Below are 14,255 nucleotides of genomic sequence, written 5' to 3' on the forward strand. Positions count from 1 at the left end.
TTAACCAAGGACCTGTGTCAGTGTCCTAACAAAGGAAAGGGGTCGACTGGAGCAGTGACAAATATTTCACTCAAATAACGTTATAAGCACTAAGCAGTGTTGGCCAAGTTACTTAATGTTTTTTACAATAGTAAAAAAATGTATAAAGGAAATGACAGCACACCCCTCCCAAGCTTCCCTTGTCTTTACTTTAAACACACAGTATTAAAGTTACCTTAAGCACAAAGCATAAGGTATGTATGGCACACAAAAAAAGGGTTCAGCACATGGAGGTGACGGATGGCTGAAATAATGTTCTTCTCAGGTTTTTTAACGGGCTGGCTGATTGAGGAATGAGGCCCAGGTGTGTCTCCAGACACCACGCCACTCCTCCAATCTCCACTCCACCCCCCAATTACCGTGGGGCACTGAAAACAGAAAAACAGAAATTGAGGTCCCATAGGGCCATCACACCCTGTCCCATAAAAATAAACTCCCAGTTTTACAAAACAAAAACATCTCAATATACACACCTTACAAATCAAAACAGTTGGAAACGAGCAATGGCGCCAAGTCATTCAAGATGAATCGGTGTCCACCGCACAAAACACCAGGTGCTGGGCATACAGCCACACCAGACTGTGTCCGACACAGAACAAGGGGATGACAAAAAGTAATGACCAACTGATGACCTGTGCAAATAATAACCATTTACAGTAACATACTCACCCACTCACCAAAAAAATATATATATTCTATAATAGGGGGTTTGACAAAAGGACAGAATTCCCTCAGTAATCAATAAAGCTCTGATAAAAATGATCGGATATTGGTGGATTACAGAATAATATTTTTGACCTCAGCAAACGTGAGTGAGCAATTGTTCGGTAGAAAGTTTTATGTTGTGAGGTTTAACTTTGTAAACTAGATTCTTATTCTCATAATTACATGTGAGAGTTGGCTATTACTTTATTAATGTTCGCTTGCGCTGATCTAGAAGTTGTCAAGGCGTGGCGTACCGACACGTTGTTAGCTTGTAGATCTGTCCATTTTGAAGCGTGATGACGTTTATGGTCTCACGTTAGAGTTCCCGGTTGCCTTTTATGGTGTTAAATGGGGTGTGGATGATCTACATGGGAGCACGCTCGTGACTGTCAGGCAAAAATACACACAAATGAAGGCAGTACACAGCGTTTGGTGAATCGCACGTTAGATTGTGCTTTTCGAAAATATGCACCCTAAACCTAAGCCTAAGTCGCTTTATTTATTTATTTTTCACTTTATTTGTGTGTGTAAACGAGCTTAGTGAATCGGGCCCACTGGCTTTTAGCTCAGCTTTAACAAGAGGCTCAGATACCTGATAGTGTTCAGCAATGAAGTGCAAGCCTGCCGTCCTACACTTGTTGAGTCCGTAACAATATGTGTATGTATCTTCCTCTTCATCACATGAGCGTATACCCACCCAGCATACAGTCTGTGGAGTTTCAGTGTTCCAGTGTTACAGAGGCAACATAAACGTATGATACTGTTATTTATTTAATGATAGACTATGGGTTGTAATGTGGATCATATATGTGTGACCTTTCTTTCATGACAGGCAGTCTAACCACTTCACCCCTTAGTCTGAAAACCCTGAGGGTCCATTTCTCAATTCACAAGACTTAAAGGGATAGTTCACCCCCAAAATGACCTTTTTTCTATCGATTAGTAACTCCATGGAGACTTGAATTCATGGATATTTTCTTTGTTTTTGTCGCATTCCTAAGCCAATAATTTAATGACCGGCAGCAGTTCCGGTAGGAGACACAAAGAGTCTCCTTTGTATCTCCTACCGGAACCGCTGCCTACCGGTCCACTGGTCATCAAATTATTGGCTTAGGAATGCGACAAAACCCAAAAAATATCCATGAATTCAAGTCTCTATGGGGTGACTAATAGTTAGAAAAAAACTATGGGGTGAACTATCCCTTTAAATTAACACGTTTGCTGTGTATTACAACAGATGATACTGTGCCAGTGTTGCCTTCCAGACATTTTGGTGTAAATTTAACATTGTTACAAAATGGAACTCTATGCTAACCTTTTTGTGAAATTGTATTGAATGACATGGGTGTGGAGTAGAAATTGGAGAAAGATGATATACCATTTCAAAATTTCCCCAACTCAAGAATGTGTTTGTGCACACTCACAAATGTGCACGCACGCATGCACGAAGGCACGCACGCGCACATGCACACAACCACTCAATTCCTGTTAATGAAGATGTTCTGCAGCCTCGCCGTTCTCAGGGTTCTGAAACAGGCCATGCCAGGGGAGATGGGGAGGGAGAGGGAGAGGGACAACAGCATGAAGAGGAGAGCGTTCATTATCATCTGTATGATCATAGTGTCATTTGTGGGAACTGTCTTTATTTGGTGCTTTAATGGAAATATGAGTTGATCAAGGCCTCTTATTAGATGACATGGATTTAGTTGGAACTATAGGCACACACACAGAGCCGTCTGGGAGAAATGCGGGGCCCGGTGCGAAGGTTTTGGGCGGATATTTCCGAGTTTTTGGTGGTTATTTGCGGTTATTTCTTTTTATAACTCTTAATAAATGTGATTCTGTTCGGGGGCCCGCACCACCCTTCCTGCGGCCCTGCACACCCCCACACACCCCCACACTCACTCACTCTCTCTCTCTCTCTCTCTCTCTCTCTCTCTCTCTCTCTCTGTCTCTCTCTCTCTCTCTCTCTCTCTCTCTCTCTCTTCCTGCTCTCCACAGCAGCTTTACCTGAGATGAACTAGTCTCCTGGTGACACAGGATAGAAAATGCTGCTTGCAAACTGTGATGACCTATCACAACACCACCCTTTTCAGCTGAGAGCAGCTATTAGAGAACATTTGATGAGATCAGATGTGTGTGTGTGTGTGTGTGTGTGTGTGTGTGTGTGTGTGTGTGTGTGTGTGTGTGTGTGTGTGTGTGTGTGTGTGTGTGTGTGTGTGTGTGTGTGTGTGTGTGTGTGTGTGTGTGTGTGTGTGTGTGTGTGTGTTAGTGATGAGCGGGCCAACCCGTAACCCGCGGGTCACGGCGTGGGTGGTCGAGTCAGGATTTCAGAGGCAATTATGCGGGCTGCGGGTGAGCGGGTCAGCCGCTCTCACATGCAAAAAAATAAGCTCTTGTTTTGCCTACTTAGGGTTGTGTCAGTCATTGGATGCAGACTTCAGGACACGAGGAAGCTGCGGGGGGAATCAAGTTCGTACGACAAACTTTGTGCGTTTGTTGCGCCCCCTATGGACATAAGTGAAAGCACTTTTGGAGGTGCGCTCTATTATAGAGGCCCCTCAAAATGCGATTCCAATCTGGGGATGTTTGATGTTGCATTGAAGCTAGCCTAGATACTTTATTCTAGTGTCTGTAGGATGCTTGTTCTATCCATGAATCTTGTCTAACTGCCTGTACCTGTTAGCCTGGAATCCAGGTTCAGCATTTGTTAGTTTTTTTCACTTCGCTTCTACGTCTGGCTATCATCCTGTTTGAGACCTATTTCCAAACATCACCTATTACGAAGGCAGGTCAGGAAGTGACTCGAATTTTTAGTTTGAGTCCAGCTTCAAAACCCTGAAACATACCAACAGACAGCTAGCACAATTACATCACACAGTATGAGGTGGGTAATAATGATATAACTGGGATGATAGGGTGTGAGTTGGCAAAGGTGGACACCAGATGGCTCTGACTAATGGGTCAGTAGCAACCAGCCAAACTGCCATGACAGCTCTGCCACCACACCACATTAGCACCCTACCGTTTAGTACCGTTGCCTTGTCAGCCGTATCCTCCTCCCACAGCACGCCAGGCTAGCTTCTTTGGTTTACTCTTTTAAAGCTGCCCTATGCTAGATCTTTAAGTAAAAATGCAAGGGAAACGGATTGAAACCTATAAGACCACCCCATTGCCCCTGATTAAAATGCTGTACATTTATCACAATGAGTTTCACTGCTCTGGTATACAAGTGGTGTGAGTATCACATAACAGTAACCCCTCAACCCCTTATTAGTTTATTGCCGTTCTTCTTTGCTTTTATGTGAAATAGTGTGGGGATGAATTAATTGAATTAATGACAAAATGGGGGGGGGGGGAATAATTGGCTAAAAAAAAAAGAAAAATTTTTTTAAGCAGTATTTTATTTATATTTTAAGCGTATTTAAGTACAGTAAACACCGCCCAAGGAAGCTACATTGATGCTGTGCAGATCTGTTTACATTCCCTGGGCGTGAAAACCGCGTTGTGATTGGTAAAAAAAAGACAGCTTTACACAAAAGTACGTGGAACGTACATAGAAAAATCTTTACTATAGGCTTTTGTCACTTTTTGCTGAGGTATTAGTTGGTATGTAGATTGAGACTAATCTCTCTCTTTTCTCTCTACAATATGTATATTTCATTATTCTAATAAAACGTTTGCAAATAAATTAGAGTCTAGTTATTGTTATTTCATAGGTTTCTATGGATGTTTTCATCATGGTTTCTAATGTAACTGTATCGTACAGCCCTGGACTGGATTATAATTACTGTGGGATGTCTGGTAATGTTCACAGGTGTAATTTGATGATTTCAGTACTGTGCAGTGCAACATAATTTGTGTTTGTGAATTAGAAATATTTGTGTGGATAAATCCTGCAAACTAGCTCATACATTTCCACAATAAACTTCAATATGTCAATAAGTCTCCTCAAACCTCATGTCCCTTCCCGCTCCCTCAGGTCTGGTGACGCAAACCTCCTTGAGGTCCCCAAGACCAAGTACCATACCTGGGGCGACAGAGCTTTTGCTTTTGCTGCCCCAACCCTGTGGAATGCACTCCCCAAAACTCTCAGAGATGCCCCCACCCTCCAATCCTTCAAAACCGCCCTCAAAACCCACCTCTTCAATATTGCTTTCCCCAGTTAACTCCACCCCCCTCCCTTTCTTCTTTCCACTGTTTTTATTCCTTAGTCTTAGTGTTTTCCCCCCCTAATAAAGCGTCTTTGGGTACTCAGAAAAGCGCTATATAAATTCGAGATTTAATTATTATTATTATTAAGATCTTCATCAGGACATACTGTATACATGGGAATGGGCACACACACATACATTTATAGGTCATCATCTACACACTGATAGGGTAACCCCAATAGGGCAAGTGAGGTCACAGCAGTCAACTCAACTGACGACACAATACAAACACAGTGGAGCTTATTCAGCGTGTGCAGACTCTATTGTCTTTTGTGATACTTTTGCTTGTCTTGCACCTGGGCCATGGATGTGCGTGCACTACCTTCCTCATTCTTCTGATAACTATTAATGCATGCATCAAGCAACAGGGGCTGCATGTATTGTTGGGGATCTTGGAATAGTCTTTTTTTGTTTTGTTTTTTTCTTTTACTATTGTGCTCATTGTTAGATGCCGTCAAATGTCACCAACAGTAGATGTCTAAATGGAAAATGTAGTCTAAGATATTAGAAAGCTGTTTATTTATTGTAGGAAAAGTCTGTTCCTGCGTTTTTCCTGATGAATCTAATTGTGCTCATGTACACAAGCCTAATATCCCGCCTCGTTAACCTCCACAATTAACCATAAATGTTTAACAGCCTAGTGGTACCCTACAACTGAAACCAGAGAGAGTTATTAATAATAAAGCATATGCTTGTATGGTTAAAAGCCAGCAAAATTAGATAGCAGAGAGAAGAGTCTGAAGTCTCTTCCCTATGCTGTTGTGTCTCAGACTCAAAATAATCATGGGTTGAGACAGGCCATTATTGCAATATGAGTGCACAAGGAACTTGGGAGGGTCTTGCAATGCCAGGCTACAGAAATTGCGCCAATTAGCCTATGTTTGGGAAACCAGACATTGCCACAAATTGTGTTCCGATGTAGGCATGTTCACGGACAGTACACAGAAAACTAATTTGTCGACATTTACAGTATTAGTCGATGATAAAAATTGAATTTATAATGGAGAGGTGGACAAAAGGCGCAACAGCTGATCTACAAGAGAAATCATACCTGTTAGTGTGATATTGTCCCTGTAGAGGTGTGACACATCACAGCAGCCTTGATTCAAACTTTCTTTAATTTACCACTATAAGTGTTCCAATTGTGTGCACCAGTCGTACACATTTAAAACAATTGTAATTAATTTGACATCAATTTCAGCATTTACTTTAGTTTGTATGCTGTAGCCTATACATTTTCTAGCCTGCCTGGCCATACAGATCACGTGGGATCACACAAACGATATCGTGGAGAACATTTGTGTGATTCCACATGATCAGTCTGGCAATACCAGGCTATACATATCCGTCTGCTTTTGTCTGTTTGGTTATTGTCACATTGTTGTTGGTGTGCTGTGAACACAAGAGATGTGACTGTGTATTCAGTATAGGGCTGATCCAAATACGTTGAAACTTTGAAGCTTTGCTCAGTGACATGGGATTCGAAAGGCAAAGTCCATATTTGAATATTATTTATTTTTCCACTTTTTTACATTCAACTTTTCTTCAATTTTTTACGTTTCACCATATGAATCAGTAAACAAATGGAAGGATATTACGTTGACGGCAACAGAGACAATACTCACATGATTTTGTGTACCGAGATGCTGCAGCAGTATGCTACATACAGTACATCTGCAAGCTAAGGATTCTAATCAAACAGAGCTTTGCTGCTGAATGACAGCAAATGTGACACATGTGATATTCACACAAGGTTTAGAATCAAACAGAGCTTTACTACTGAATGACAGCAAGTGTGACACATGTAAATCCATACATTTACATATTAACGACTGACGTAAAACATGACAGCCAATGGGCCTCATTCACTAAGCTCATTTACGCCCATATTTTGTACTTTTTGGCATTTACGCAACTTCCCACATTAAGAGCCTGATTCATCAATCTTTTTTTGTCCGCCCAATGGGCCTCATTCACTAAGCTGTTTGTAAATAGTGTGTAAATAAAGTTACTAAAGGTGTGTGTATTTTCTCAAAGCACAAATCGACCTGCGATTCACAAAAGGGAGTATAGATTATAGAGTATAGATATAGAAGTAGCAGTCTGTCAGGGATGTCACCTGTTAAAGGAGAATTTTGGACTAAAGTTTTATTACCTTTTCTATGATGTGACGTTCATAGTGACAGAACACTGTCAAAAAAAACAAAAAACAGAAGTCTCGCTAGACGAGATTTCAATCTCGAGATTTCAATCTCATCTAGCGAGACTTAGGTTTTTTTTTTTTGCATAGTGTTCTGTCACTATGAACATCAGATCTCAAAAAAAAAAAAAAAAAGAAGCTATTAAAATATGTGATCTAACCTAAGGCCTATCCGCGCACATTTTAAGCTGTAGCGGACCAGGGGTGGAGTTATGAAATTTTTCTACTGTACCATTCATCCTAAGATATCATAACATCATAGAAAAGGTAATAAAACTTTAGTCCAAAATTCTCCTTGGCTTATGTAGATTAATACATAAGCCACGTTTTCACTACAGTGCTAGAATTCTGTTCGTTTTTTTTAATACAGTTAGTTCTGTTTCTAGCCTAAATTCTCATGTCCAAGAAGACATATCTTGAAATGTCAACATAGCTTGTTTGTTTTTAAACAGCAACATTAATTCATCATACAAGACAGCTGTGTCACGACCAGTGTTGCCAGATTTTGCGAGAGAAATAAGCAGCCAGGTCTACGAAAACAAGTAAAAAATAAGTGACTATTATAGGCCACATGAGCACTTTAAACATATATGCATTGTCTATTTGAAAATAGCCGATCTAAGCTCACAACAAATTAAAAGCAACCCGCAAATACCAATATTTACAAGCAACTTGCTCAAGCTGAAACAGGTGATTCATTTAGTAGTGATGGCAGACCGAATACAACGAGACTCAGCCGAAAAAGTTGTAAAAACTATGTATGGATTGTCCCTCATGGTAAAACTCCCTCAATTGTCACATTTCTCTTGTAGCCTACCTTAATTTGATTTAAACAAATAAATAGCTCGCTCGGCTCGACCACGATGACAGTTAGAACCCTCTCTCACCCGAAGTTCTCTTTTTCTCTTCAGTCAACGTCATCACGCTATCTCAGACTCCCAGTACTTTGATTTCTAGCGTTCATATAAGGGACATTATTATTCTCCCAGTACTTTTCGGAATAATTACTAGACCACAGGATCAGGTGTATCTCATTTTTGTTTGAAAGTCAGAGGCCCGCTCATGTGGACATCATTTGCATTCTTTCACGCCCCATTCAAGACTATAAAAGGCAACCGGAAACATCCAACATCAGACAAAAAACTTTCTTTCTCTTCAAAATGGACAGATCTACAAGCTTACAACAACGTGGCGGTATGCACCCACTTGACAACGCAAGCGAGTCCCCTCACGCGATGGAGCCGCTGAACGTTAATAAATGTGTTGACAAATGTTGGGCACATAAATATTTTATTTGAGGTTTGGCATATTTTGAGTGTACATCCGTCAAAATTCACGGACAAAAAAAGATTGATGAATCAGACTCTTAGCGTGGAAAAGTGCCTAAATGCAGATAAGTACAAAATATGTGCGTAAACGGGCTTAGTGAATAAGGCCCAATATCTCCCTTAAGGCAGTGTCGTAACGCAGCTCCTATATAATGCATGCATAATTATACAACATGTATATATATTTTGCAACACATGTAATTTAAAAAAGTTAACAAACACTTTGTTAACAGGTTAGAGCAGCCACACAGGCATTGTGAGCAACGCAGCTTAAGCTCCACAACTCATTATCAATTCCTCCATTCATAACCCCCTCCCTGTAGAATATTCAAATTAATTCAAAGTATTGCTCCAGAAGATTTGATGTGATGTACCAGGGTTTCAGCATCCGCAGATGATAGTATTGGCTACAGTTTAGCTAAGTTGCGCAGATGGCAGAAGGCTTTGATGATGTTAGTAATGTATTGTACAGAGGATAAGGAAGGGTCAAAAACGACTCCTAGAATCCTGACTGTTGGTTTTAGGGTAATTAAGCAGCCAGGAGTTTAGGAGCAAGAAGCTTTCTGCACATGCAGGTTTATGACCTCAGTTAAAAGGTTTTCAATGTTGAGAAGGTTGGAGGAGTCATTGGCTGTAAAGGGATGTAGATATGTATATCGTCTACATAACAGTGGAACAGTGGTTTATACTTTCTGAAAATGTGCTCTAGGAATTTTATGTAGACCTACACACAGAAAAGAATCGGATCAAGAACTGAGGCCTGCAGGACACCATATTTGATGTTGGAATAATGAGAACTTACTGAATATCAAATGTTGTGAACTGTCGGATAGGTAGGAACGAAACAAGTCGAGAGCTAGTCCCCACAAAGGGCTTCATTGTGTCTTAAACACCCAGCCAACAAATGAATGATTACAGCTTCATGGGTAGCAATGTGCCAGTTCTTTCTTTAGACATTTTGTCTTCCTCTGCCTCCTCTTCCCTCACCTCCAATTCATCATCTTCCTCCTCTTCCTAGAACTGTTCGGTGTTCTATGTTTATCCCTCTGTCATCCTCCAACATTGCACCTCCCCCTCTCTCTCTCTCTCTCTCTCTCTCTCTCTCTCTCTCTCTCTCTCTCTCTCTCTCTCTCTCTCTCTCTCTCTCTCTCTCTCCGGTATTTTCTCCTACTGTAAGTTGACTCTCTCACAATACAGTATCCATTACTATAGTCACAAGCACAAGCACAAGCACAAGCACAAGCACATGCGGATACATACACCTACGCACTCATACTGTATGCCTCTAGTGTCAATTCCTACTAGCGGAGCATCATACCATACATACATCATCTCAGGGCTTGTACACATCGCATAACTTTTTACTTTTCCATGATTGTTAAAGCGATGTTCTACTTTGGTAGAACCATGGGTATACTGCAGCTACCTAAAATGTTGTAGCTGTCGGGTGGAAACCTTGTATGTCCAAAACTGTTACTTATCAGGAAATAAGTTCAATGTATACGGACGGACAGACAGATGGACTGACTGATGGAAACTGTTTGTATAAGGAGTGGAAAGAGGGACTGATGATGAAGGAAAGTGGAGAAGTATAAAACACTTTCAAAGGTTGATGCATTTGTTTTCCCCTCACTTATCAACTGAAGGGGAATACGGCCCCCTGATGGATGTCACTGAAAAATAATGTCCCATTAAAACAGCACCAGACCATTTTCATTCATGAGCAGCCCATATATGGACACTAACAACAGTCTACCCAATGACAAAATACTGAAGGTGGTCAATTTAAAATACCGATTATTTGTGGCTAGCGGGGGAGGGAGGCAAGAGCACAATAACACGAGTACGCTAGTCTCTCACACACTTCCGTGACTCCGTCTCTGTTTTCTAAACGCAACCGATGAAACATCCTGTCATGACAAAAAGGCTAGTGTTATTAATTGGCATTTTCTTTATTGTCTTTCACGCGAAGAGCATCTCCCCTGACACTCATTAATGGCTTTCACCACCAGACAACAATAGACATGCAGTGCATGTTAAAAAAATAAAAAAATAAACGCTGACCTACACTGAAACTGACTATTCATCATCTCCTCAGTGCTCAGGTGTCAATATCACCCCCCCCCCAAATCCCTTAGGCAAAGTCTGCACACACATGCATCCAAATACACACATCCAAGCATGAGCATGAATGAATACATATGCGCAGGCTTCAGCATGGGATGCGTACACATGAACACATTTTCATTGCTGATAAAGGTAACATTTACTAACCTCCTCAAAACCCCCAAGACCAACCTACGTACCATGGGAGACCGGGCTTTCTGCTCGGCCGCCCCCGAACTGTGGAACGCCCTCCCTGCCCACCTGAGAGCACCACAGTCGGTTGACTCTTTCAAGAGAGGACTACAGACCTACCTTTTTAACAAAGCATTTTTTTTTTGCTACACTGGTTTTACCTCTAGGCTTTATGCCGTCATGTTTTAAAAGTTTTGTTTCAGTTTCTTAGATGTTTTTTTAATGGTGTGATGATTCTTTTTTATGCAATTGCCTATTGTAACACTTTGAGATTTTCACAAATATAAAGTGCATTATAAATAAAATCCATTATTATTACTATTTACTTTAAACATGACAAGGAAAAAGTGGCAAAAATATGTAATTATTGTACAAGTGACCAAGTAAAGAATAGAATAAAATGTTAGGAATTTAAAGGGATAGATATTTCAGAGTCTTTGTACTAGTAAGTTTCAGCACCTCAGGACAAAGTCCTACATGTGCACGCAACCCAACAACCCACAAACAAACAAAACACACACGCACACACAAGTTCATAGGTGGTCTTTGTTGGTAAACTCTGTGTGTGTGTGTGTGTGTGTGTGTGTGTGTGTGTGTGTGTGTGTGTGTGTGTGTGTGTGTGTGTGTGTGTGTGTGTGTGTGTGTGTGTGTGTGTGTGTGTGTGTGTGTGTGTGTGTGTGTGTGTGCGCGCGTGCGTGTGCATGTGCATGTGCGTGTAATGTGTAACACATATATAATGAGCCACCCTGGAGAGCAGTTCGTCACAGTATACGGCTCACATGTCACTCCAGTCTATTGTCTGTGTGGTGACAGAAGAGCACATGCGACGAGAGGCTGTCAATGGACAGGGACCAAACAAGGACATGACTGACATCAGCACCTATGAAGGCTTTCGGAGCACTCATGTGACACATGACAATGAGCGACAGTGGGATAAAGAGAGAGAGAAGGAGAGCGTTTACAAGGCTGCCTGCATGTGCCTGTGTATGCCATTAACCATGCCATTAAGGTATATGGTGTTTATTGGAGTGTCTGTGAGTGAGATTGACAGTTCTTATTACAGTAAGGTGGCCATAGTGGGCTAGAGAAGCCGTTTGGGAATCAGAATGTCCCTGGTTCACCCCCAGTTCGCCCAGTCTGTGTCAAAGTGTCCCTGAGTGCCCCTGACACTTAACCCCTAACTGCTTCCCAGCGCTGTATTAATAGGGCACAGTGCTCGTAATAGTATGGGTAAATGCAGAGGACAAATTTCACATATTTCTGCAAATGTACAGTGACAAAATACCCCAAAGGAGTGGGGACTAAATTATGAATTAATTACAGTGGAGAAAGAGGAAGATCAGAGACATACAGTACTGTGTGTGCTGCTGCTGCACACAGTTTGTGCGGTATGATTGTGCGGATTAATGTGTGTGTATGTGTGTGTGTGTGTGTGTGTGTGTGTGTGTGTGTGTGTGTGTGTGTGTGTGTGTGTGTGTGTGTGTGTGTGTGTGTGTGTGTGTATGTATGCGTGTGCGTGTGCGTGTGTGTGTGTGTGTGTATTGTGTGAGGTCGCCATGTGTCGGTTCAAACACGAGTCAGGCACGTGCACAAATGCATTCTCTGTGTTGTTTGAACAGGTCTCTCTGTACCTCGGTCTTTAGTGCAGCTTCAGCAGACAACAAGCCCACAGCATCATGATAATACACAGAGAGGGTACAAATTAAGAGAGTGTGTACTCTCTTAGAGTTAAATTAACACTGCGAATGTTACTGTGTACACCATTAGGGCACAGCAAAGAGAGCATCAGTTATCACTTAAATTGCTCCTAATACTGAATAATGAATCAATATTTCAGAATGAGGCGATGGAACGGTTAACTTCACCCCAGCCCTCCATGTAAGACGTCATTGTGCCCAAGCGACCAATCCCATTCATGCACCCCCACCGCCCGCCTCTCCCTGGCCTCTCCTTCACTCTCTCTCTCTCTCTGTGTCTTTATACTCCACTGACATGAGAAGCACAGTGCGCACACACGCACCCTTCTTCTGCTGCTGCAAGAAGCCGGAGAAGGCAGAGTTCTGAAAACACACTCACTCACTCACACACAGTGACAGATGGACACGAACAAGCACGCATAGTAGGACTCAAATTAGACAGGGTGAGTGTGTCCTCTTTGCATTTGAAGCATGAACATTCATATATTTTGTTTGGTTTCTATCTCTCCTCTCATCCTCTCTTCTCCATACAAGCACGCCATCATTTATTGTTGTTTTCTCTGTTCTATCTGTCTGTCTGTCTGTCTGTCTGTCTCTCTCTCTTGCTATCTTTTGAGCTTACTTCCCTCTTTGGGTGTTCAACTGCAATCTCTCTATCTGTATCTTTCTTTCTTCTGTCTTCAAACCCACAGGCAAATGCTGGCTACCGCTGACAGCAGGAACAGCAACAACACCAACCTCACCGTCGCTGTTGGCACCGGCAACGCCACAAGTTGCATCAGTACCAGACAGCACCCGAGCGTGGGACCGCCTTTGTCCCCTCTTTACCCCGGGGCGGCAACTCTGAGATGGGCTGCTCCTCACCCCGCCAGCCCTCGGGCCCCTCGGTGCGCCACCCGGACCTGGACAGCAGCGGCGGCGACAGCAGCACTTTACAACACAACTCTGAGAACCAGAACCGGGGCTTGAATGGATACGAAGAAGAGGGAGGAACCAGCGAAGGAGAGGGAGGTGAGGGAGAGGAGGGAGGAGGCAGCAACGAAAGGGAAAGGGACGCCAAGCTGGCGGAGGCTCACCCCACACTGGAGCGTCTGGCCCAGGCCACGGGTGGCACGGAGAAGTCTTGGTATCGATGCGTGTTCCCATTCGGCGTCATCTCGCTGGTGATCGGCATGGCGGGCACTGGTGTGTCCTTCACCTTCAACACTCTGCCCCAAACCAAGGTGGTCTCCGTGGCGCTGCTATGCCTCGGCCTGGTGCTGCTGCTGGTGGCTGCCGTGTGCTGGCGAGCCCACCGGGCAAGGAAAAGGAAGAAGAAAGAGGGGGCGTTCTTCTGCTCGGAGCAGGGCATGTTGTGATGGAGCGGGACAGATATGGGGGGGGGGGGGTCGGATGGACATGGAGGATGTCCTCAGTTCAGAACAGGGTACGGGGGGTATGATAGGTCAGCTGATGAGTAAAAGCACCACTAGAGGGAGACCTGTACAGGAAGGATGAGCGGTAGGGGTAATTGGATGGATGTGCTCAAACTTTTCAGGATAGTGGGATAGAGGGTGATGAAGAGGTAAGGATAGGAATGGATCATTTCTATTCCTGTTAGAGGGAATGACTGGATAGAGATGAGATTAGAACGATTTTTACCTGTAGCGGTAAAGCTCAACCCCACGCAGGAGGGTAGGATTGAAGTGGGTTTGAAGTGTACGTTTTATAGTATCATAACTCAAACGCATCCACTCATATGGAGATAAAGGAGGAGATGCCATACTGTGTATCC

General features: G+C 42.8%; 2 protein-coding genes across 2 annotated transcripts in view; both read left to right on the top strand.

Annotated features, from left to right (window-relative positions):
• The window catches only part of LOC308104573 (arf-GAP with dual PH domain-containing protein 1-like), a 296,968-nt gene that overhangs the window by 163,838 nt on the left and 118,875 nt on the right, over positions 1-14,255 (top strand). The gene's annotated exons all lie outside the window — the stretch shown is intronic.
• LOC308104494 (uncharacterized protein) lies at positions 13,330-13,839 on the top strand (the record flags this gene model as incomplete). The annotated part of the gene is made up of 1 exon (XM_080454929.1): positions 13,330-13,839. One exon carries the CDS (start codon positions 13,330-13,332, stop codon positions 13,837-13,839), a length of 510 nt encoding a protein of 169 aa, XP_080311055.1.

This window comes from Gymnoscopelus braueri (assembly GCF_963280865.1).
Source record: "Gymnoscopelus braueri genome assembly, chromosome: 17".
Lineage (NCBI taxonomy): Eukaryota > Metazoa > Chordata > Actinopteri > Myctophiformes > Myctophidae > Gymnoscopelus > Gymnoscopelus braueri.